At 50.6% G+C, this 25,355-nt stretch overlaps 1 protein-coding gene across 2 annotated transcripts; it reads right to left on the reverse strand.

Moving 5' to 3' along the window:
- On the reverse strand, window positions 1-24,349 carry NCF2 (neutrophil cytosolic factor 2). 2 transcript variants are annotated; one of them, XR_008445913.1, is made up of 16 exons: window positions 24,115-24,349; window positions 23,078-23,160; window positions 22,278-22,386; window positions 20,471-20,605; window positions 19,499-19,606; window positions 18,466-18,525; window positions 16,977-17,020; window positions 15,233-15,374; window positions 13,950-14,012; window positions 13,189-13,267; window positions 7,356-7,402; window positions 6,477-6,628; window positions 6,285-6,396; window positions 3,862-4,033; window positions 2,731-2,854; window positions 549-630 (listed from the first exon to the last, which is right to left on the reverse strand). XR_008445913.1 is itself a non-coding variant. In XM_054037132.1 (15 exons), exons 1-15 carry the CDS (start codon window positions 24,286-24,288, stop codon window positions 533-535), a joined length of 1,578 nt encoding a protein of 525 aa, XP_053893107.1. In that variant the 5' UTR covers window positions 24,289-24,349; the 3' UTR covers window positions 1-532. The 2 variants fall into 2 exon arrangements, 1 of the variants encoding a protein (XP_053893107.1); XM_054037132.1 differs by lacking the exon at window positions 2,731-2,854 and having other exon boundaries at window positions 1-630.
- Window positions 24,350-25,355: the final 1,006 nt, after the last annotated feature.

A 25,355-nucleotide genomic window follows, 5' to 3' on the forward strand; every position in this document is an offset into this window, starting at 1 on the left:
TGAAGGTGAAGCACTGAAAGAAGAGCCATTTTACTGAATGATGGGAGCAGAAAAAATACAGTCATGTTGGAAGGGGGAAAGGGAGAAGTAGGTTGTGGAGGCTAGCAGTCAGGTGACTAATGATGAGGCAGGATTAACTTGTCCTGATCCTTCTCTCCTGACTGCCAGCTCCTTTTCCATTCTTGCTGGCAGTGCCATAAATAGAACAGTACTGCCCTCTTTGAGAAGCGGTTTCCTGATTCTTGCCAGAGGCAGAATAGATGTGGGGAGAGCTGCTGCTTCTCAAGTGGTCTAAAAGCGCAACTGTTCAGGCAGGCCTGAGTAGCTGGTCTCCGTGCTGGGAGATGGTTCATAAACAAGGTGCTAACTGGGACATGTTTAAATAAGAGCTGGGGCAAACCAAAAGGTGAAACAAAGAAAATTAAGGCTTTTCTTACACACAAGGGTAACATTTCTGTATACAGAGGTTAATGAGAGGAGACATCTTAAACGCTACTGTTGCATGTCCTGGGGTCCTCAAGCTTCTGTGGAATTAGATTTCAGGGTTTTCGGCATCACTTTTTTGAACAAAAGCTCGGGGGAAAATGCCCACCTTCCCCTTGCACTGGCCTTCCAACCATTCTTCATTCACTAGAAGATAAAATTACAGGGAGACGCTTTTTTCGCTGTGGATAAGTTTATAAACAATGTCACACCCCATGAACCGAACAGTGCCTAAGAGCACCGTTAAGCTCCTCAAATGGGTAAATAGATGTGCTGAAAGTCAGACAGACGTGGCTAAAGAAGAAGGAACTGAAGGAGCCAGTGGCCAGACAGGATGGACAGCTGTGAAGGCGCAAGTCGGAGGTGGCAACAAAGAATAAGCTGCAGAACTGGGAGAGACCGCGGGAAACAAGCTTATAGAAGGAGTAAATAGAGCAGTAAGGCCTTAAGCAGATAGGAAAGAAAGCAATCTTGCCTTATATTTTTTTTAAAAGAAAAAAATTAATTCCTGGGACCTGAGGACTGACTGGAAATGTGGAAGGGGAGATTATAGAAGTAGGTGGATGCAGAAGTATTACCTTGGATACTATGGTGATGGGCACTAGTATGAAACCCTGAACGTCTTCCAGGTAAAATCAATAGCAATAGTGAAGTCTCTGACTCTCTCCCTTTCTGAGGAAAAAACTGATCTTCAGTGTAAAGTTGCAGCCAGTACCAGGCCAAGGCACAAAGAACAATAAGGGGAAGCTTTTCAAAGGCACAAAAGCCCGCTAAGTGCCAAACTTTCAGTGGGATTTAGGCACCAAACTGCCCTAAGTTCCTACAGCCCGAGTTCTGGGGGGATGGTGGCCCTGTATAAAAGACAATGGAACAAACTTAAGGGGCAAAGCCAAATATGGTGTAACCGGAGCCTGGCACCCTTAGAGCTGCAAGCTGTCACTGATCACATCAGAGAGTACAAACCAGAGCAATAGAGATGAATGAAAACCAGCAAGTGTCACGGTGAGAACAGCAGCTGGGGCGATGATGCAATGAATGGAGTGTTTGAATTTCCAAAAAATGAATGGAAGGAAGAGCCAGTTTTTCCAGGCAAGGACTCTTAGCTCAGTGAAGAGAAGCAGCAGGATCACAGGGCATTAGAGGGCTTTATCCTGTGCAGTGCAGGTGCCATCTGGGTATATAAAAGCAAGGCAAAAGAACCTGAGTGGGACAAGGAGGGAGTGTAGGAAGACAAGACCCTTCATTAATGACAGAACCTCTGTACAGCCACCAAATTATTCCTGCCTTAGAGCAGGCATAAGATCTAAAGGTCACATATAGCTACAGGTCTCGTATACTGAGGGATTCACTAAAACCCATCTCTCCTGCCATGCTCATTCTCTGCCAAATCCGCCCCTCTTCCAACCTGAGCTCTTGAGGCAAGGGAGTGGGCACACCGATTCAGGGCAGAGGGCTGAGCCTAGTTCTTATCCTTATCTGTGCCTGCTGTAGTCTATTCATAACTGCACTGGAGCATACCAGCCTTGTCCTCCCTCTGTGCTTCCTGCACAGACTGAAACAGTCAAGGCCAAAGTATCGCTGCCAGCAAGGCCCACTGCACATCCTCACACCCCATAAAGCTTTAACTGTCCATGGACTGGTAGTGGGAAGGATCAAAGGTTCATACAAAATTCTACCCTAAACCAATCACTGCCAGAGAACAATGCAGCGAAAAAGGAAACTGATTAGGAGAGGGCCTGGGGAAATAATTGAGTGGCTTTGTTCCAAAGGTGGGGGGTGGTAGCAGGGGCTGAAATGGCCACCCTGGTTTTTCCTTTCTTTCAAAAAGGAAAATAGATGTTGAGAAAGTGATTAACAAACTAGCATGTCTCAAGCGGGATAGAACTCGAGGCCGAGTGAAGTTGGCTGAGCTTGGACATGTAGTGTGTTTAAAAAAGAAAAGGGCAAAAATCGTTGTGGCTGTATTTAATAGGTGTGGGACAGGGCTGCTCTGAGGTGGATTGGAAAGGGAAGCCTGGTAACATCCAATACTGTTAAACCTGGAAATGAGGGTAGAACTGGAGGATCGGTGTGTGGGCTGAAATTTTGCTGGGGACGACTGGACTAAAGTTAAAGCTGGACTAGAGAGAACTAGAAACCATGTGTAGACCCTAAACCCTCCTTAGCCTGCTGCTTCATTGGGTTAGTCAATTGGCTGAAAATCCTGCTCCCTTCCTGTGCAGTACATGGGACAGAAGCTGCCCTTACCTTAGCACAGGGGTCGGCAACCTTTCAGAAGTGCTGTGCCGACTCTTCATTTATTCACTCTGATATAAGGTTTCGTGTGCCGGTAACACATTTTAATGTTTTTAGAAGGTCTCTTTCTAGAAGTCTATAATATATAACGAAACTATTGTTGTATGTAAAGTAAATAAGGTTTTTAAAATGTTTAAGAAGCTTCATTTAAAATTAAATTAAAATGCAGAGCCCCCCGGACCGGTGGCCAGGACCCGGGCAGTATGAGTGCCACTGAAAATCATCTCGCGTGCCACCTTCGGCTCGCTTGCCACCTTCGGCTCGCGTGCCATAGGTTGCCTACCCCTGCCTTAGCAGGTTTGATCCTAAGGCCTTGTGTATGGTAAGAAAATTTGCAACAGTGTAAACAAATTGATGTAGTTACTGGTGCAATTTTTTTCTCTGTATAGACAAGGCCTAAATGGGGGATCTCTAGAGTAAAGGGAACCAGGGACTCATCTTGCAGGTTTCAGATTAAAAATGCCCATCTCTTGGAGGTGGGAAGGAAGGAAGGCATCTTTCTTATCCTCTCCCACACTTTCAACCTGCAGGATTTGAGCATTATCCCCACAGCCCTAAGACCACACCCAACAGTCTCTAACCAAGCTTCTTTCAGCAAGCTTGTATTACTACAAAGACCAGCGATGGTAAAGTGTCACACGCAATGCTGGCTTTTGCAGCAAAGGGATTACTCTCTGCAGGTTGGAAGGTAGAGAAGCCTGTGCCTCAGTCAGGGGTGCGGAAGCAACTGGAAATAGGAGAGTTCTACTGGTCTCGCCTGCTTGACTCAATATGTGGCTGAGCCGACAAAGCACAAAATGCAGGGTGAGAACGAACAGATTGGGGAAGCAGCCGGAGAAGTTCTCAACTGACTCATCTATGCCCAGCAGAAAGGTGAGACTTGCTGAAGAGCTACTGTTAGATAACAGCTGGCTGAATTAACTTGCAAGGATATTTTGTCATGGTTTTTTGGAGGAGCTGGATATCCAGGACACCCACTGAACTCAATGGGAGCTGCTGAAGGTACTCAGCACCTCTGCAATCAGGCCAGTGCTCCTACCAGAACTGGGGGGTCCAGTCCAGGTCCCAGCAGCATAAACCTACCTTTGGATAAAATGAGTATCACATCTCCTGCCTGGAACTCCAGGTCCTCAGGCTGGATGGCTTCATAACTGTATCGAGCTACCACATGGTTTGCTTCCAGCTGTTGTGGTGGTGTCTTCTGGGTACCCTCCTCAGCTTGGCCATCTTCCCCTCTGGGTAAATCTTTGTCTCCCTAATACAGGAAACAGCCTGTTGAGATGCCGCTTGGTGTTTCCTTTAATATGCATGTCTATGTAAGAAAAGCTACTGACTGAATTTCACAGGAGGAGCTAGCAATGCTCTTATGCTGTAAGTTTACTTGTGTGTCAGATGAACGGTGTATATCTTCCTCTATCCAGACAGAGCCATTTGGTAGTTCGTGGGCAATGTAATTATCCTATATCTTATCTACTGTACCTACGGGGGGTGCTTTGGCCTGAAGGTGGGGGAGGGGAATAGAGTGTGCACTCTAATGCTTTGTGAAGCATGCTGAGGTCCTTGTGTGAACGGCATCACAGAAGTGCAAGATACTAGGAGTGGGACTTTGGCCCTTCTAGGTTCACTTGTAGCCAGAAGCCTGACTCCCAGGCTCCTACTGTGAGATCAGCCCAGGACTCAAATAGCCAGCGAAGTGGTGGGCATGGTCTGCACTCACTGATCCTCGCCTGTTACAGCTGGGTCGAGAGGGGTGAGTTTGTCTCCAAGGCAGGAGCAAGAAATCAACAGCTGGCCTGACAGGGAATCTACCCATGCGTAGGGGTCAAACCCACCCAGCCTCCCTGGGGAAAGCAGCCATTGCCAAAGCCCCTGAACTGTCAACTGCCCCCCGCCTCCACAAGGCTGCACTGATGTGACAGGAATGGCTTATGGGGAAACACGGCTGGGCATTGCTTCTGTCCCCCTCTGACGCTCTGCAGTGTGCACGCTCAGGAGGTAAAATGCCTCTGAGCTGTTCCTGCAGCTCCAGCAGCTGGCTGAGGACATTCGATCACCACTGAGGTGCCTGGGTTCAAAGCCAGGCTTCTCTCCACCCTGGCACTCTTCATCAGAGCTAGGTTGTGCCTGCCTTTGTGTTTGACAGTTACCTAGGTCACCAACAGATGCAGGGCTGGGTGCCTCAGTAGCTTGACTCATTTCACTGGAGGACTGGGGTTGTACATGAGGTCAAAGAAAGGTCTGTGCAAAACCAAAGGAGAATGAAGTTCTCTTGCTTGGGCCTTGCTGCACGCCTTGCTCAGCACAAGTACCTGCTCCACCATTCTAGGGATGGGATGAAATCTGGAGTGGAACTGAGTTCTTGGGGAGGCAAGTGGAAGAGGGCTCGGAAGGACCCCCACCACCAGAGAAGTTTAAAGTTAGAGCCTCCCGCAAGGGCTCTGGCATTCTCTGGAGGCGCTGTCTTTAAAAATTCAAACCAGCCTCTGCACATAGCCACTGCTGGGAATGGGATTGCTGGGGGGCTTGTTCCAGGGACCTGCCACCTGGCCCCCAGCGCACTTTGCAGGCTCTCACCCCAGCAAGCCTTTTGTTCCTAGACTTTCACACAACCTCTTCCCGCCTAATGGGCTATCCGGTTCTTGAGAGACAGCCTGTGCTGCGCCGAGTGTGATGGTCCCCTTTGCATTTGGGACCCAGGCACAGCAGTGGCCTGGGGTGGGATGTTTCAGCCTGTGAAAGACAGGAATTGCAGGGTAGGTACGGTGGAGAAAGGGGCTGATCGCTCGTTTTGAGGGGCTGGCTTCTTCGAGATGCCCCTCTGGCCCTGCCTTCCAGTTCCTGGTAGCTGGGGAGGGATGGGCGTGGGCTTGTCATACAGCAGCCCAAATCTGAATAAATTGGGCCCAAATTTAGAGGTGAGCACAAGCTGATACAACTTCTAGCTCCCTGCCCCAGTGCACACTACCCTGGCTCAGAGTCATTCAGATTTAAGTGGTCTCTCACCCATGTAATGCCCTGTCATGCACACAGCCCCCCTCTCCACCCCCACACACTCACACCACCTCTGAATGCCCCACTGATTCCAAGAAAGTCCATTCCAGCGTAACTGGCCAGGAGACAGGAATGTACCAGACTGCATCTACTTTAGCAGACACCTTCTGGGTCCTGGGGTGTAAGTTACACCAATGGGTGCTCCCTCAAACACACAGGATCTCAAACTTCATTGCATAATGACCCCCACAGCCAGGCTGCACATTTGAGGTCCATGGGGAGTTTTACATCACTTTACATAGCACCTTTGAGTTTGGCCCTCAGCTCTGGATTTACCACATTCTCTCTATTACTGTCCCTCAGACTGAATGACTTTCAAATATCGTATTTGAAATATTCTCAAATACTGTATTTCTCTCCCAACTTCAGCCAGCAGGAGTCCCTGCTGATGATAAGCTAGGAATGCTGGTGCCAGAAGCTGTCCATAGCGAGCATTAGAACCCAGGGTTACTGACCTCTGTGACGTCGCACCACAGTGTCAGGCAATAGTCCTTAGCATGACTCCATACTGTCTTCATGCTGTCCTCGCTCAGAGTTACCAGCTCCTCACTCTCTGCAGGCCGGTACCTGTGCCACACAGGAAAATTAGCGTGAGACCAAAAGCTCCCTGAAGATGAGGATGATGCTGAGACAGGGCAATAGCTCACCTCAGTTTTGTATGCTCTGGTGTGAGCTCCAGTTTCTTGCACACCGTGTCCAGGAGTTCGCTGTAGGTGATTCCAAGATGGACTGGTATTGCTACTGTATACTTGTAATGCACCTTGAGAACATAAGGGCTTGAGGTAGCTGATCCTACATCCTGCAGGGGAAAAGTGGAATTGAATGTTGCAATCTGCACCACAGAAGCCTTATTGTATAAATACAGGTAGTTATGACTCGTTAAAAGACGAGGAATGAGGCTTGCATAAATCAGGGGGCTGGCATGGAAATGGAAACCTTTAGTCTCTAAGCCACTGGTTCCATTCTGACCCAGGTCACCAGCAATCTGCCAGCTGGGAGTCTTCATAGCTTTTCCACCAGGTAAGTGTCTATGTCACAAAAGCCACCATCACAACTAAGGCTTATTGGCAAACACGGTGGCAATTCTAGGAGGGAAGTCAAGCCACTCTTGACCACTCTGAAAGCCATTCACTCTGGCCAGTCAGGGCACGCTAGTGCAGATGGTGTGAGAGACCTGCATTGCCCTGGCTGTGCAGGGAGAGGACAGAGGATACCTCTCCAAAAGCTACCCCAATCATTAACTTACCAGCACAGTAAAAAGTCAAAGGATGTGCTTGGATGCATTGACAGTCTTAGATCCTGCTGTCCAGCCCCGCAGCCTGGCTATTACTTTTCAGAGAGGCTATTAGTCTAGAAGGTGACAAGCTCAAAAATGTTGCTGGTTTTACAGCAGTTGCTGATTTTGCAGCTCTTGCAAAAGCGCAAACATTCACCCCAAGGTACAATAAATGCTTGTGTGTATGGACAGTATGTATTCCCCCTTCAGTGGTTCCTCTCCACAAGCACATTGTGGGGACATCCATTACCTTTGCAGCTTGTTGCTGCTGTTTTCCAGAAGTACCAGGACCGTGAGCTGAATGGAGAGCAGAGGAAAAAGTAGGTGAATGAACTCTAAACAGATAACTATTGTCACTCTCCATGCAAATATACGCTCAGATTCATGGCAGCCCCCTCACCCCACATCTCTCATTACATCAAACAATGACAGATAAGCACATTAGCTTGTTGCTGCTAGAATGAGTGAAATCATTAAAGTGTCATTAGGTTCCGTTAGCACCTCATTGATATGAATGGAAGCAAACCAAATTTCTATGACTCAGGCCAATAACACTGCATCATCTACACTTGATTTCACATTTTAAAGGTTGTTTTTTGCAACCATAGGGCATAGAGACAGGATTTTTTTTAAACATGAAAGCACAAATTGCTGGGTAACATAACGTAATCTGCACTGTGTGGCTATTCGTGTGGCTGAGTCAGCTCCTTAACCACTGGATGGTGCACCTAGAAGAGGGTGGTTCACACTGTAACAGTGGATGAAATTTGTCAGACTTGCTCAGGGTTCAGTTTATAATGGTCTCTCCGAGAGGCTGAGGGCTTGACAAGACACTGTAAGTTCCAGCACTAATGGTAGCCAAGTTAGCGCAAGTGGCAGAGGTCTGGATTTTTAGAGCAGAAGGGAAGTTAGACTCCCCGTGTTTAGACTGATAAACTAATGATCATGATGTACAAACATGTATGCAACTCTTGTCTCTCATACCACTTACAGTCTCAGCTCAGGGTTTTGGATCTGTGAAGATCTGTTAATGTGTGGACTGGGAGTCAAACCTCCTGGCTTTTGTTCCCAACTCTGCCCCTGCCTTGTTGTGTGACCTGTGGCAAGTCACTGGGGAGTTCCCATAACTCCAGGTGCTCAACACTTTTGCAACTGATCTCTCTGTGCATCTGTTTCCTTCTCTGTACACTGCAGATAACTCTTAACTCACAGGGGTAAGGTTAAACTCATGGGAGCAGATCCTCAGCTGGTGCAATTGAAGTCAATGCAGCTATGACAGTTTATGCCAGCTGAGGATTTGCCCCCTGGTTTGTTAATGCTTTGACACTGGAAGGCGTTACAGAATGGCCAGCGCACCAGGGTATTCAATGTGAATTTTGAATTTCTGTGAGATTTGTGCTCGGTTTTAAGGATTTTGCTGGGCTAGAGAGCCTGCTGGATGTGAAGGTTCCCTGAGCCTTCTGACCCACAAAGAGCTAATTGGTGTGGCTGTCAGCTCTGCTAGCATTGCTGAATGTTACTCTGCTAGTGTCTCTGAAGTACAGATGACTGGAAGAAAGGAGTCTCTTTTTCTGGGAATTTTTAAACATTGCAGACATTTTTAGGTTTTTATGAAAAATTTAACAAATTGTTGGAAAAACTGGTAAATGCTCAAACTAACTCTCATTCTGAAAGAATGCCATTCTTGGTCTTTTTTTTGTTTTTGTTTTTGTTTTTTTTTTAAATGAAAAAAGACCTTCATCCATTTCTATAGTTCCCTCCTTTCTGAAGGTGGCTTTATTTGGCCGTGGCCTTTGAAAGTGATTGCTCTGTTCCAAACAAGACAGCCAGCTGCCAGTGTCGTGTCCCTGTCCGACACCTGATTATGTTCACAGACAGCTCGGTCTGCCTCTAAAGCAAGTTCAGATGCAGCTGTTTCCACCTGCCCCAAGCCACCATCCAACCCAGTGCAAAGTGGCCCCTCTGCTGACAGTCTGACCAGAGGGCAAGGAGTGACATGGTAGAGGTGGTTCTCCTGCTCAGGATGGAAGCCCCGTTCCAGAGTCTCTGCCTACCCTGCTGCTCCTTGGTTCTGCCTGTACTGGGGCCATGCAATGCTTCATTCACCAGCACAGCCCAGCCCACGATCCAGCTCAGACTAAGGGAGTGGTGACTGTTCTTTGTCAATGCTTTATGGGGGGTTGGCTGTCAATAGCCAGGCTCTTGCAGGCAGTGGCTAATGACCACTTAGCTTAGAAGTAAGCTTAGGTATTTGTTTCCTGCTCATGTTAAGCTTTTTAGTCTCAGAAGGTTATGCCACTTCAGGAGTTGCAGCTTCTTTAGAGGCCAGGGGGAAATTAAAGTTATGTTGGATATATGAACAGGGTTAAAAGATTTAGAACATAAGACAGGCCATATTGGGTCAGACCAATGGTCCATCTAGCCCAGTGTCCTGTCTTCTGCCAGTGGCCAGTGCCGGATGCTTCAGAAGGAAAGAACAGAACAGGCAATTATCAAGTGATCCATCCCCTGTTGTCCACTCCCAGCTTCTGCAAGTCAGATGTTTAGGGACACCCAGAGCATGGGGTTGCTTCTCTGATCATCTTGGCTAATAGCTGATGGACCTAACTTCAATGAACTTAGCTAATTCTTTTTTGAACCCAGTTATATTTTTGGATTTCACAGCATCCCTGGGCAAAGAGTTCCACAGGTTGACTGTGTGCTGTGTGATGCAGTACTTCCTTATGTTTGTTGTAAACCTGCTGCCTGTTAATTTCATTGGGTGACCTCGGTTCTTGTGTTATATGAAGGGGTAAATAACACTTCCCTGTTCATTTTCTCCACACCATTCTTGATTTTATAGACCTCAATCATATACCCTCTTAGTCATCTCTTTTCTCAGATGAATAGTCCCAGTCTTCTTTAACCTCTCCTCATATGGAAGCTGTTCCATACCCTTAATTGTTTTTATTGCCCTTCTTTGTACCTTTTCCAATTTGAACATTTTTTTGAGATAGGGTGATCAGAACTCCACACGGTATTCAAGGTGTGGGCATACTATGGATTTATATAGAGGCATTATTATATGTTCTGTCTTATTATCTATCCCTTTCCTAATGGTTCCTAACACTGTTAGCTTTTTTGACAGCCGCTGCACTTTGAGTGGAGAACACATCTTCAGGTTCCCTGAAGACCTCTGCTAAGACTATGAGTCAATGTAAAAAAAAAAAAGTCCCTCTGCAGAGTCCACTGAACATAAGAACAGCCATACTGTATCAGACCAAAAGTCCATCTAACCCAGTATCCTGTCTTCCGACAGTGGCCAATGGCAGGTGCTTCAGAGGGAATGAACAGAACAGGTAATCATCAAGTGATCCAACCCCTGTTGCCCATTCCCAGCTTCTGGCAAACAGAGGCTAGGGACACGATCCCTGCCCTTCCTGGCTAATTGCCATTGATGGACCTATCCTCCATGAATTTATCAAGTTCTTTTTTGAACCCTGTTACAGTCTTGGCCTTCACAACATCCTCTGGCAAGGAGTTCCATGAGTTGACTGTGCGTTGTGTGAAGAAATACTTCCTTTTGTTTGTTTTAAACCTGCTGCCTATTCATTTCATTTGGTGACCCCTAGTACTTGTGTTATGAGAAGCAGTAAATAATACTTCCTTATTTACTTTCTCTACACCCATCATGATTTTATAGACCTCAATCATATCTCCCCTTAGCCGTCTCTTTTCAAGCTGAAAAGTCCCAGTCTTATTAGTCTCTCCTTATATGGAAGCTGTTCTGTGCCCCTAATAATTTTTGTTGCCCTTTTCTGAACCTTTTCCAATTCCAATATATCTTTTTTGAGATGGGGCGACTACAACTGCACTCAATATTCAAGATGTGGGTGTACCATGGATTTATATAGAGGCAGTATGATATTTTCCGTCTTATCTGTCCCCTGCTTAATGATTCCCAACATTCTGTTTGCTTTTTTGCCTGTATAATTGGGATTATGTTTTCCAATGGGCATTACTTTGCATTTATCAACACATTTACATTTGATCCTGATCATCCAACTGCAGGCAGCCATCCAAAATTGCATCAAATGAGGCCAAAGATGGTAAGCAGTTTTTTGCTGTCTAATACAGCAAACTTCATTGCATCACAACCCCCTTCTGACAACAAAATTACTACATGACTCCAGAAGGGGGACCAAAGCCTGAGCCCACCCGAGCCCTGAACCTCAGGTGGGGAGGACCTGTAACCTGAGCCCCGTCACCCAGGGCTGAAGCCCTTGGGCTTTGGCTTCGGCCCTGGGCGCAATGTGGCTCGGGCTTCAACTTCAGCCCTGGGTGGTGGCGTGGGGCTCAGGCTTTGGCTTCAGTCCTGGGCCCCAGCAAGTCTAACACCACCCCTGGCGACCCCATTTAAATGGGTCGCGATCCACTTTGGGATCCTGACCTACAGTTTGAGAACCGCTGGTCTAATAGAAAAGCCATTCCAACATTAGAACCCCAGATTAGGATCTTCTAGGGTGCCAACAATGTCTCAAATCTGGTCATTCAGACACGACGCTCCCCACAAAATGGTTCAAAGGGTTTGGAATGAACACGCTCACTCATCCTCTTCTCCTCTCAGCCTCACCCTCCACCAGCCTGGCCAGCTTTAAAAAGTGTTAACCACTGTGTCCTAGCACAGCTGAGTGCTTCTGGTCCAGGTCCAACAGGGCTGCTAGCAGCTGACGCCTTACAGCACACAGTTGCTTTCCACTCTGGGGTCAGAGGACGCTGTCTTTGGGCTTGGCGAATGGGACAGTTTCACACCTTCATTCAGCAATTGGAGCCCCCTCCTTCTCCTATCAGGCAAATGCTGGAGAATAGTGTGGAACTGGGGACTCCAGCAGCTTGCAGTGAAGTCAGCCACTGCTGCTGCAAACCCAGGTCCATCTTAAATGGCGCAACATACAGTGACAGAGTGTACAGTCCCAGACAGCCCCAGGAAAGGCAGGCAGCAGCCTGCTATGGGATGGTCTTGTGCTGATTTCCCTGCACTGGGAGATGAGTGAAGTGGGTTTAGTTCTCAGCTGTGCAAGCTTGGACAAGATACTTAATTTACTCTGTGCCTCAGTTCCCGCTCTGCAAGATGGGGACAACAGCAACTCCTTTGTCTGACTCGTCTATTGAAATGATAAGTAGGGAGTTTGGGACTGTCTGTACAGCACCTCGCACAATGGGCCCCTGATCTCAGTAAGCACCGCTCGGCACTACCACATCACCGATTGTTCTCAGTAATGGTGTCTGAGTATGCGCAGGGGGTGCAGCATTCACCACAGTCCAGACAGCCCTTAGCCAGGCACACTGAGGATCTTTTCTTCTGAGGGAGTAAAATCAGCCTGACTGTCCATACGAGATGGAATTGAAGGTTCAAGCAGCTTTTCAAACACGGCCCTCGTGCCCCCTCTCCCAGCTGCACTGAACAAGCAGTGGGAGTCTCTGAAAGCCCAAGCAGGGGCCAAATACTTTGGAGCAGGGTTCAGAGCCCTGGGAGAGAAGCCCACATTTAAAGCTAAAGCAGCAAGATTGGGTCTAACAGTCCCAACTAACCCCTCAAAGGCAGTGAGTGTCCACAGGGGGCAGCTTGCAAACCACGAGCATCTTCCTCCCAAACATGCCCCGCTTGTACCCAGATGCTGTGCCAGCTCTGGGCCCTGACTTTGTACTGTTCCCCACCAGAGAGACAGGATTTAGGGTGGGAGGTTCTTAAGTGTCCACGTGATTTAGGAGCACACTTTCAAAGTGCTTCTAAGTGACCTGAAGGCTTGTGACAATCCAACCTTCTGTTCTTCTAGTCCATCACCAGTGCTATGCCATATAATACTACAAATGACTGTCCCCTGCTCCGGCCTCTCTCTACTGCTCCAACAGCAAATAAAGGCCACACAAGAGCTGCAGCTGGCTGGGACGAATTCCCCCAGTGCAGATACAGCAGAGCAAGGGTATACTGGGGGCTGCAGGAAAGAGGGGGCACTCCATCAGATAGGGTGAAACTAACACAGAGTGCCTGTTCCCACCAGCTACTGCCATCTCAGTGATCCCCAGGTGCGACGGTCACTGACCTGGTGCTGGAGACCTGGGCTTTTCCGGAGCGGTGGAACTGGGTGGGGCAGGGATGTCCAACTCAGCAGGGGTTTCCTCCTGTGAAGGATGTGACTATAGTTAGTGTTACTATCAGCCGGGGGCAGCACTGGGGCCCTGCTGTCCTGCATGTGAGATTCCCTTTTAGTACACCGGGCAGAGCTGCTGCTTTGGGATCTTGGGTGGTAGGATCTGGGCCTCGCATCCCTGCTGGGACTCACTGGCCACAGGGATCTTGGAGGGGTGGTTTGGGTAGCCCTAGCTCAGCTCCCCACCATGTGTGATAGTGCTGCAGTGCTGGGTGGTACCCCTAGGGGACAGTGTGTGCCTGGCAGAGCCTCTACGTCTCTCAATCCATTCAGGTCCTGATGGAGAGCAGGGTGACGAAACACTTGGTCTCCCAGCAGCGCAGGCAATCTCTGGCTACCCCACTATGGACCATGGGATCCGCATCTACTGAGGTATATGGACATTCATGAAGGTGGGGTGCCTTGGTCATCCTGATTTGAGGGAGTCCTTGGTGCTCCAGGAGCAATTCATGCAACCTTAGTGAGCATGCAGGGCTGGAGAGCATGAGGCAGTGGGCGCTGTGGGGGTGCTGCAGGCAGGTGCCCCTGCATTCAGTAACAGTGACAGCGCTGTAGGCTCTGGTGAGCTGCAGCATCATTCTCCTGGTGTGAGACACCACTCTGCTGGGAAACATCTATTCCAAAGGGGCTGCTAGTGTGCCAGCCTGGCTTACCCGGACCTGCGGCTGGTTCTGGAGCTCCACGGCCTCAAGGTAGTTACAGGGGACAATCCCTTTCTGTGGAGAGGGGGGAGACACAGACAAAAGCAGGAGTGGTTAGGAGGAGACTGCGACAGCATTACGCATTAACGTATGGGTAGAACCACAGGCTGGGAAGGAGCAACTCAACCATGCCCATCAGTCTGGGGGTCTCCTCTACACCTGTAGCCTGGAAGGGCAGCTGCTCTAGAGTTTAGATTTGTTTCTTGTGGCCTCTTCCAGTTCAGAGAGGTGTCTGAGCAGCCTAGAGCTGAACCTACTGTCCCAGGAGGAGGATCATCTAAGAACAGGGAGCATGCCCCCCCTGCATGGTATCTGATCAGATAGCAACCAACCTGCTCTTGGTGGCCTTTCTCAGGCAGCTCGCACTTCTGTGTCACGGAGCTAGTGTGGGCTGACACAGCCTGGGGCTAGTGCCCGAGACTGCTTTCATGCGAGGGATCTGGCTGCAGGTGCAACCTCAGGGCTGTTGCACTTTGGGGTGAGGGATGCATCTGAGGGCAAGGCGGGGCTTGGATGGCCTTTTGAAGGTCACTAACAATTGATGGGGGGAGGTGCTGAATGAGAGCAGCTGTACAGGAAGGAAGTGTGGTCAGGCCTTGGAGGTGAGAGGCCGGCATCCCCTTCCTGGCTCTGCCACTCGCTTGCTGCTTCACCGTGGGCAAGTCATTTTGTGACTTCCACTTCCCCACCTGTAAAACAGGGACCTCCCAGGGGTGGCGTGATGGGTACTGTTAAAGTGCATGTGGTGCACTGTAGAAATGCAGGGCCGAGGGAGCAGCTAGTGGGGATGCAAGGAACAAGCTATGGATCCCACAGTGAGAAGGTGGGTGGAAATGCCCTGCAGGGGCCAGACAGCCTGAGGTGGGGCTGGGGCGGGTGAACAAGGCAGTCTGTGCTCAGATGCTGGCTGATGGAATTAGAGGATGCCAGGAAACAGCTCCCTCAGGGAGTTGTAGCAGGGAAGGATCCTACCAAGCCTAGAAACGTGTCTGTGTTTGCAGCACTTTGCAGGCTGCAGTGAGGACCCTAAAGCACATGGGTCAGGTACCAGGCCCCAGCAGAAAAGCTATGACATACAAAGCAACCCAGCAAACCCACCCAGCAACTGGGGCCTGGCAATGCCCCATAGAGGTCAGTGGGGGCTTTGGCATTGCCTTCAATGGAGCAGGAGCAGGCCCTTAGCAAGTGCCAGCACTGGCCTGGCAAAGCCCACGTGTGGAATGGGCTCTAAGTACCTTCCCGTTGAACATAACGGTGGCCCAGTTGTCCTTCCCCTTCGCCAGGACAAAGACAATGTTTCCCGGCAGGACTTGCAGCTCCTCTGCGGTCTCGGGCGTGAACTCGAACAGCACACGGTGAGGCTCCCCTTCCAGGGCCCTAGATGGGGAAGCAATGGCTGGGTCAGCTGGGAAGAGTGCTGCTGCCTTCCTTAGCTTTGTCTTGGATATTTTGTTCTCCTGGGCCTCTCCCCTCCTCCCTCTGTTTCTAGTGGCTGAGGCTGTCACAATCACTATGTCAGAAGAACCTCATCCTCCCTCACCCTATCTGCTCATTTTACCCCATTAGCTCTGCAGTGGGAGAACAGAGAGCTGGATTTTGGCCCGATGCACCCCTCACCGTAGTATCGAAGCACCAAGTACATCATCCCCATATACCTCCAAGCACTTTACAAAGCAGGTAAGTAGTAAGTATCATTACCTGGCTCCATTTTATAGATGGGGAAACTAAGGCACATAGTGGCAAAGTGACTTGCCAAAGGTCATTCAGGAGGTCAGTGGCAGGGCTGGGAAGAAAGCCCAGGACTTCTGCCTCCTGGTTTAATGCCCCACACTGCCTCCCATAAGCAAACTAAGAGCTGATTGCACAGTGTCTTCCAGGCACTGATATGAGAGGCAGCAGGAATCCTTGACTCTGGGAGCCCGGGCGCCATTTGAGGGCAGTAATGAAACAGAGCGTTTGATCTGTAGAGGGAGTGCCTGGGAACTGGAGTCGGTGAAGGAATAAATATGGCCACCCCACAAGCCCTTTCTCTGAATACAGCCAGGCTCCTGTTTCCCTGCTTAAGCCCCTTGTCACTTTAAGCCTTTTATCTATGGCAGTTTTCAGTGTGTGGCCTTTCACCAGAGGGAGCTGCAGTGTTTTCTCAAGGTGGGAATACAAGCACTATGGCTAAGGAGAGGCGAGAGCAATCCTGCCTGTCTAGTATCAGAGCAAAACGCACTGTAGGACTCCTGGAGACCCTGAGGGCCTGACAGCGTCCTGTGCTCTTCTGCAGCGTGTCTTCACGCTGCCGGGGGATAGCTCAGGTTAGGAGAACAGGAAACCCCTCTGCTGCTTCAGCACAGTTGGTACATAAAGCACGAGGCTGGGGGAGCTCAGCTATAAAGAGTAAAGAGCAGCTGGCCGCAGCGCTCTGGTAAAGAGCATGTGGTTTTCCATGGCACTTCAGGGAGTCATAGGTTGAGCCCCTCTGAAGGCAGAACTGCATATGATTGCATATGATAAATTAGGATGGAAGTTGCTAGGTTAGGCAAACAGAAACGTGATGTTTGTGCTGTTGCAATGGGGCTCATGTCTGATGCTATCTCTCATCCTCCCCCCACACACAGTCTCCTCACTCCTTCCATCGCTCACTCAGACTGCATCCCCAAAGCACACGGGACAGTAGATAGGGAGCTGAACCTATCTGGCATTACAGCTGTAAGTTACCGACTCCTGTTAGGGGTGGCATTGTTCTGAATGCAACCAGCACCAGAACTGGAGGAAATCCAGTATCCAATATAGAGCGAGTGTGCGTGTGACATGGCCAGTCTGGGAGCTGTAACTGCACAGAAGTAGTAGTGGGACAGGTGCTACACACATTACTACTATTCTGCTTTTATATAGGACCAGTCATCTGAGCCTTGTGCAGCACCTTGCATAAACTGATGCCTCCCACCCCCGACTTTGTTTAACTCCCCTAGACTTTGTTTAACTCACCGGAGGATTTCTGGCGTCTTTGGTCTGGGTGGAGGGCCAGGCGTCTGTAAACAAACAAACAGAACTTAAATAATCCTGCTGGTTTTGTCTCTCTGCAAAAGGAATCGCTCCAGGCTCCTAACACATCTCTTGCCCTTCTCGGGATGTTTCCTTTCTCCTAATATAGACCAGCAGTTTAATACTGGCAATGGCACGATCTCTGTTCCCCTCTCAGTGCAGCCCAACCCTTTATTTGCCCCCAGGACCATTGCTGTGATTTGGGCAGCCAGCTCAGGAGATGTTCATAATGTCACTTTGGCTCATTCCTCTAAGGGTCTGTCTACACTGCAATTAGACACCTGCGGCTGGCCTGTGCCAACTGGCCTGGGCTGAGGGGCTGTTTAATTGCAGTGTAGGCGCTCAGGCTGCAGCCTGAGCTCTGGGATCCTCCTACCTTGCATGGTTCTAGAGCCCTGCTTCAGCTGAGCCCAAACATCTACTTCGCAATTAAACAGCCCCTTAGCCCAAGCCCCGTGAGCCTGAGTCAGCTGGCACGGGCCAGCCACAGGGATCTAACTGCAGCTTAGAGAGACCCTAAGAGGGCACAATTTAACCCAGAGCCCTTCAGCCACTTCATTGTTTGTTCTAATATGCAGCACCATGCACTCACCTGCTCATGAATTTCAGCTGCCATCGTGGTGCTTAGCTTTGCTAGGCCCTTCTGCAGCACTACACAATCTCCTCTAGTCTTAAACCAAATCATTTTGGACCCTTAGCCAATTTTACCACCTCTTCCAAGAGCTCTGCTACATTAAATATGATCATACTACTGAACGGTAGGGAAACGTGCTATCAGCCTCTTGCCATAGTGGAACGGCCCGCTTATGCTTGCAGTGGAGCTGTTTCAGTTCCCAAGAGAACATACGCCTGCTGGCCCTGTGGTTACCTCACTTCCTTGATAATCTTTCAAGGAACTTTAATGAAAGCCTCCTGGTGGCTCACGAGTCTGAACAGGTGGAATGGCCTGAGAAGCAGCAAATGACAGCTGAAGGCCTAGTGGGGAGGTGTGTTTGTCAGGAAACTGAGGCTGGCAGGAGGGAGAGAGAAGGAGGGAAAATAACAGCTGAATCATCCGGATCCTGTTGGATTTCCTGCAAGTTGTTGAAAATCAACTTCACACGCAGGGTGTGTGGATGCTACAATCAGGTGTGACTGCTGCATGTGTGGACATAACCAAACTAGCACTGCTCTAGTTAGCTTGCATCACAGTGGAAGTGACGCCACAGCAGCACGGGTTATACAGTGCCACCTAGGACTCTGGGTATGGGCTGGAGTAGCTAGCCTGGGCTGCCGCCTGTGCCATCACTGCTGCTGCTGTTTGAGCTAACGAGGTCAAATCTAGCTGCTGTGTCATCTGTGACTGCAGTGCAGACACGTGCACACGTTCTCTCATTGGCAGCACTTGCTGTATTGTGCTAAGCGTGTTACGACGCACCCAATGCTGCCTCACCTGTAGCTGAAGGGGAGCAAACCCTGAAAAACTATCCTTGTCGACGACAGACGCCACGACCTGCAGACAAAGAGGGGAAAAGTCGTTACTTGGTTCTTCTCTGGCTTTCCCCAGCTCCCACTCCCTCTCCTGCCCCCTTGCTCCCACGCTTTTGCTTGCTACTCACTGTAATCTAATCTTCCCATGGCCCTGACTCTCCAGCTTTGGAAAATCCCTGCTAACTGCTCCAATTCCCATGTATTCCTGACCCAACCGCCATGGGGGCCGCTGTTCCGCTAATGATTCTAACACCCAGCCCCGGTTCAAGAGCAGCCGTGTCTTCAGGCTAAACACTTTTAACTGCGCTGCAGGGCACCTCTCCCGGGAGTGAGCTCTCAGGCCTGAGCCTTGCCCCTGGAGCACTGAAAGGGATACTGGTGGCTTAAAATTTAGCTATATTTGTAGCCTGAGCTTCTCAAAGCAGCTGGAGAGAGCTAGGTTCCCAGTTCCCTTTCAGTGTGATTTTGGTCCTTAACTCCCTTAGGCTATTTTGAAAATCCTGGCCTTCGAAACCAAACGCCCTTATGTGCATTACTGACAGCCCCTGGGAGCACTGGAGCTGACAGGCTGTTGGTTGGCTGATCTGCTTTGCACCTCAGCTGCTGCTGGTTTATTTTCTGGCTCAGGCAGTGGCAAGGGAATTGGCCATTCGCTTCCCGGTTCTCACGGGCTAGGTCAGTGCCGCAGTGTTTGGCTCTCACACACTGAAGGGGGCCTGAAAACATGGTCGCACACAGGCCAGTTTTCTTGTTTTATTCATGCAGCTTCCAAATTTTAAAATGGATTTCTACTGATTTCCCTCCCCCTACAAGTGGCTGAGTCCCTCAGGGCAGGGACATCTGCAATTCCCTGTTCTCCTCTGTGCTGCCAAGACTCAGCCAATAATAAAGAAGTTGTGATCCCTAGGCAGAGGCCAGTGAGTTGGCTCCTCTGACCCACAGCCTGACTTGAGAAAACAGCATGTTCATTCCTCCCCCTTGGATGAATTTCCTACCGTAGCTTTTCCCAGGTAATCCTTCTTCTCCAGCTGAGCCACTTGCTTTTCATTTGGCCTAAACAGCTTCCCTGGAGGAATCGCCACCGGCTCAAAGAGTCTATGCTTCTGCAGCACACAGAAATCACAGTGCTTTTCAGGGATATGTGGGGAGAACACAGCTCGCTCCAGCATTGCCTGTCTTCTGTCTTTCTGTTTAACTCTCTCCATGTAAACTCAACCCAATTGCCCCATTTGTGTCGACCCCAGCTCCCCCAACCTCACTCAATCCAGCCACCCCCTCCCCACAATCCCCGCTCAATCCAGCCGCCCCCCACCTCACAGCCCCTGCTCAATCCAACCACTCCCTCCCCACAACCCTCACTCAAACCAACCGCCCCCTCCCCAGATCCCCAACTCAATCCAGCCGCCCCCTTTCCACAGCCCCTGCCCAACCACTCCCTCCCCACAACCCCCACTCAATCCAGCCGCCCCCACCACAGGCCCTGCTCAATCCAACCGCCCCCTGCCCACAACCCCACTCAATCCAACCGCCCCCTGCCCACAACCCCACTCAATCCAACCACCCCCTGCCAGCAACCCCGCTCAATCCAACTGTCCCCCGCCCCACAACCCCACTCAATCCAGCCGCCCCCTTCCCACAGCCCCTGCTCAATCCAACCACTACCTCCTCACAACCCCCACTCAATCTAGCCGCCCCCACCACAGCACCTCCTCAATCCAACCACTCCCTCCCCAAAACCCTCACTCAAACCAACCGCCCCCTCCCCACAGCCCTGCTCAATCCAGCCATCCCCTCCCCACAACCCCCACTCAATCCAGCCACCCCCTGCCCGCAACCCCCACCCAATCCAGCTGTCCCCCGGCCCATAACCCCGCTCAATCCAACTGTCCCCCTATGGGTCCCTAGCTTTTCAGTGTGAGCCTAGATAGGAAAAGACCCACTGAGCAATCTCTAGTGTTATTCTTTACCAAGATGGCTTCCATCGCCCTGTCAATCTTGTTGTGCCGGGGCTCAGTCTTCATGCTTATCGCCAGCGTCAGATGCTCTTCAGCTTTTCTCCAGTCCTCCAGCTTGGCATAGAGCAGGGCTATGTTATACAACACCTGCAAGGTCAACAGGAAGCAGAGAATGGGTGATCTCCACTGACCCACTCCCACCACAGAGCAGTGGCCTATGCCAGAGGGGAGAATGCAGACCTGCAATGGCCCACGTTACTGCATATGGCACCCGCTGCCTGAGGACGCTGCTGAGGGGTTTGCTTGTCCTTGCATCCCAAAGGAGGATCCAGAAAGCCTCTCTGAAGGCAATGAGGTGATGTGTGTGTTTGAGGGGGGAGAAGAGGACCTGCTTCTCTTTGTAATGATTCTGCTTCCTGCTTGTAACCTTCCTAACAATGATCACGCTCTTTACCCAAGGGCCATGTGACTTGCTCTCACCAGGGCCAACTCATCTCCCTTTTCAGGGGGATTTGGATACAAAGAGAAGCTAGTTTTACATCTGTAAAGTTACCGGTCCTAGTGAACAGTCTTCAGTAATCAACCCCCTACGTCCCTACGCTCTGCAGGCCAAATCCTGACTTTGTCCAGCTCTGTGAGGCAGAACCTGCCTAGCTGTGAACTCCTGCTTTGAATCCTCATGGGATTCGAATCCCAAGGGAGTCTAGGGAAGATGCCCCTTTCCTCCAGGGGTGGTGTCTCCACACTGCCTAATTGCCAGATGATAATCAGTAGGGCCCTACCAAATTCGCAATCCATTTTGGTCAATTTCACAATCACAGGATTTTAAAAATCATAAATTTCACGGTTTCAGATATGTATTTAAATCTGAAATTTCACGGTATTGTAACCACGGGGGGACCCAACCCAAAACCGAGCCGTGGGGAGGGGGGGTGGTCAGAAAGCTATTGCAGGGGGGTCACAGTATTGCCAGTCCTACTTCTGTGCTGCTGCCTTCAGAGCTGAGCAGCTGGAGAGAAGCTGTTGGTCAGGCACCCGCCTCTGAAGGCAGTGCCACTGCCAGCAGCAGCGCAGAAGTAAGAGAGGCAATACCATACCATGCCACCCTCACTTCTGCTCTGCTGCTGGCAGCGGCTCTGCCTTCAGAGCTGGGCTCTTGGCCAGCAGCCGCCACTCTCCAGACGCCCAACTCTGTCAACTCTGGTCTTCCCTACACTAGCCAGATTTCACAGGGGAGATCAGATTTCACAGTCCATGATGCATTTTTCACAGGCATGAATTTGGTAGGGCCCTCATAATCAGGGTAGAGAGGATGATGTCTCAGAGAAAGCAGTGCTGCCCCGGTCTCCCACCATGGTGGTGGTAGAGATGGGGCTCATCCCTGACTGAGTGACAGAGAAGAGCCCAGGCTGCAGACAGATCCTCAGCTTCTCACCCCAGAGCTGAGTCCCCGGGAAGGAGTGTGGCCCTAAGCCAGCCCTCACTGGTTATCACGAGGTGATCTCAGTCTTTTTTTTAACCTAGGAACCACAATATCATGCACAAAGGATTGTGGGAGTTTGGTCATGGGGATGGAACTGGTGTTGCTGGGTGAGGTGGGGCTTGTGAGACAGGTGCATGTGCTAGGGGTCCTACCAGCTCTGGGATTTTGCTGCTTTCTCAGCCGCTGTGCTGACTGTGTGTCCCCTGGTGACCCACTTCTCTGTTGCATCCACTGGCTGAGTGGCGCTGGGTTAGCAACCCCATTCCTTCACCTCCCATGGGCTTCCCAGCTGCCCTCGCTTGTCTCAAAGGCTCCCAGCCCCTGCACGCGCCTCACCTCACAAGCAAACAGTCTGAATGGCAGCCCCAGGATCTTGTAGTCTATCAGCAGGTTCCCTCGCAGCAGGACCAACACCTCTTTAAAATCCTCAATGGCCAATTCGTAGCTGTCAGGCAAAGAAAGGTGATAATCCATCAGGGCACGGCTCTGTGCTAGTCTGGCTGCCTGTTAACCTTCAAGCCCACAGAGTCCTGCTCTAGCCCTGAGTTGCCCTAAGATGACCCTGCCAGCCCGTAGAATACTAATGGCCTTTTACCATTACCCAAGGCCTGGGGCTGTTTGGAGTCATTCACGTGAGATATGGCTGCCTCAAGGGTCTCAGATGTCAGAATCTCTTGGCGCGAGTGCGTCCCCCTCCTCCTGGCCCATCACAGTTTGCCAGCCCTAGCACTCTGAGGTCTGTGCCTCTCACCTCCATCCACGCTATTTTCAAAGCCACAATCAGAGTTAATAGTATTGTCATTGCCCTAGGCGCTGCACAATGTGAGACACAGGCCACGCCCTGAAGGTTTTAGTTGTGTGTCTCCCCCATTGTCTTTGTCTTTTGGGGGGGCCTTTGAAGACACTGGGGTATTCCCCGGGCTCCCATACCTGTTCTCAACCCACTAGTCCTCTGCCTCTAAGCAAGAGAAAATGTTTAGCTTGGGAGGTGTACCCCAGTCCCAGTTACTCACCTTTGGCATCACAACAGGATTGACTTGCCAAATGACTGTTCTCAGCCAGTTGGGAACCAGGAAATGGCTCTGCCTAGAGGCAGCATGAACCCCCAGATTCTGGAGAGTGTGCCCAACACTTACTTCTCTCTCCTGTAAAACACTGTCCCACGCTGGAAATAGGCCACGGCTAAGTGCTTGTCACAGTTAATGCTCCTGGCAAACGCCTGCAGAGAGCAGAAGGTGGTTCATACACGGTACAGACAGACTGGCGGAGAGCGGCAGAGGGAGACCCGGCCATTGAGTGCGAGGCTAGGGATCAGGGAGGAGTCCTAGAGCGATGTAGAGCAACGGAACATGCTGTGGAGAGACACTCGCCCTGGGCTGGGGTGAGGCATAAGGGCATAGCCACCGGGGAAGAGGCTAAATGAGGGGTGAATAAGAAAGGGGAACATGGAGAGAAGCAAGACAAGGGAGGGGTTGCCTCCTCCTCCTCTGTTACATGCCTGCTGTATTTCTCCTGACCAGTGTTTCTGATGCCCCAAGGGGAGACCAGAGGTGGTCAGGAAATTGTCAGGAAAGGCCTCTTAGGTCCACGGTGGAATTTCTGGACCCCCCACAGCTCTCCAGTATAGCCAATAGCCGGGTGTTTAGGGCACTCGCTGGGAACCTGGAGAGCTAGGTTCAAGTCCCTGCTCTGAATCAGGAAAACCATTTCCTGCCTGGATCTTGCTGGGACCCATGCACTAGCTGAATTTCAGTAGGGCAGAAGGAATGAACTGGGCGAACTGATGCACCGTAGTTGTCTCCCTGTGTCTTTCTAACCAGTTGCTTTGTCCCTGCACGTTGATGTGTTCCACTCGGGGAATGCTCCATATGGCCCCCTACGTTGGGGTGTCAATCTCCCCTGCCCCTCCCCCCGCACTGCACCCAGTCTGGCCAGTTTGCCAGCCACCCCCTTGGATTTGTGCTGAGTGCCTTTCTGCATGTCAGGCTACAGATCAAGCCAGGTGTTGGACCTACTTGTCTGCAAGTCGTCCCATCGGCCAGTCTACACTCCTTAGTCGCTCCATGTTTCAGCAGGTCTATCACCCTGTCTGGCAGAGCAGTCTGGGCTTGTACCCTGTTGTACGTCAGTCAGACTGGCCTGTGAAAAGGGGCCAGTAACAGGAGTGACTCACCTGCTCTGCCTCAGCCAAATTCCCCAGGATCAGGTGGATGCAGCCAATGTTAAAGCAGAGTTTGGAAGGGGGGTTCTGCACTGAGGTGAAAGCATTCAGCGCAGCTGTCCAGTCCTTGCGGTCTGTAGCACACACTCCCTCGTTCCACAGTCGGATGGTCTCAGCCAGAGACATGGTGCAGCAGCGGCCTGCAGTGGAGTAAAGACGGCCTCCCCTTGCTTCAGCCCTTCTTTGCTCTTTACAGTCACGAGGCCACTCTGCACTTCTCCTGCTTGTACTTCTGTGTTTCCTCTGGCTCTGGAGCCAGCAGTGTCGCAAACCAATCAGGAAGTGTCCCCACTGGTAGTTGCTGACACAACCCTGCTGAGATGGGGAAGTAGAGCAGATGCTGGCCAAGGTGAATTATTTTTCTTAACACATTCTTGATGTGTCACTCTAAATCCTCACCCACTGCTGCCCCTCACTTCTTTAGACTTTGCTTTCTGGGGATCTTCATCTGAAGTCATGTGGGCCCGTCAGCTGGATGTTTGTGACTGGGGGATTGTGCTTGTCACAGTGAGTCTGTTAGTGAACTTGTGGCTGAGTCACAGAGCACTGACAATGCATCCTGGATGAATTAGGGCATCAGGACTGCTCAGTGCAGTGCCAGGATCCCCCTTGAAAGGTAGCCTGCAGTGTCTCCACCGTTTCCCAGGAAAGCTCCTAGCAGCAGCTTGGTGCTGGTTGCACCCTCTTCTCTGCCCTCCAGGAGTGGGAAGGGGAAGTGCAGCCCCTCTAGCAGGCTCGGAGGTGAAATGCTGCGGTGTGTTTGCAGCAGTCCTGGGACAAGGCCTGTCGGTGTGGCTTTGGCTGAACTGAGCCAGCCTGCAACGGCTTTTTCCCAGACATTAAAATTCTATAACTCCTGCTTTAAATCTGGTTTTTTTTCACATTATCACTCTCCCAAAGAACTCACTCCAATTATTGCCTTTTGACTGCCCTGGAAGCTGACACCCTCAGCCATGCAATTACTACAGTCCCATGACTCCACCTCTCCTTCATCCTGTGCTTCAAGTGTACATGTCCCATCGAGAGCAGGGCAGATCGGATCTTTCTAGAGCTTTGCTCAAGCGCATGCAACTTCTTTCTACATGGGAAAGAATTGTTTCTTCTCCTTTTTCTGTGCATTGCGTTCTTCCTGGCTCAGGTACTAGTGTAATGCCGACAGACCTCAGTCGTCGGCAGGTAGGATTGAACTGGGG

Source organism: Malaclemys terrapin, chromosome 8 (assembly GCF_027887155.1).
Source record: "Malaclemys terrapin pileata isolate rMalTer1 chromosome 8, rMalTer1.hap1, whole genome shotgun sequence".
Classification (NCBI taxonomy): Eukaryota; Metazoa; Chordata; order Testudines; family Emydidae; genus Malaclemys; species Malaclemys terrapin.

Excerpts from the sequence above, each read along its gene's own strand:
- NCF2 (XM_054037132.1), bottom strand. The coding sequence starts at position 24,288 with ATGTCTCTGGCTGAGACCATCCGACTGTGGAACGAGGGAGTGTGTGCT. Across the intron at positions 15,375-16,976 it reads AAGACGCCAGAAATCCTCCG|GGCCCTGGAAGGGGAGCCTC; the intron begins GTGAGTTAAACA and ends TTCCCCATCTAG. Across the intron at positions 631-3,861 it reads GATACTCATTTTATCCAAAG|TGAATGAAGAATGGTTGGAA; the intron begins GTAGGTTTATGC and ends TTTATCTTCTAG.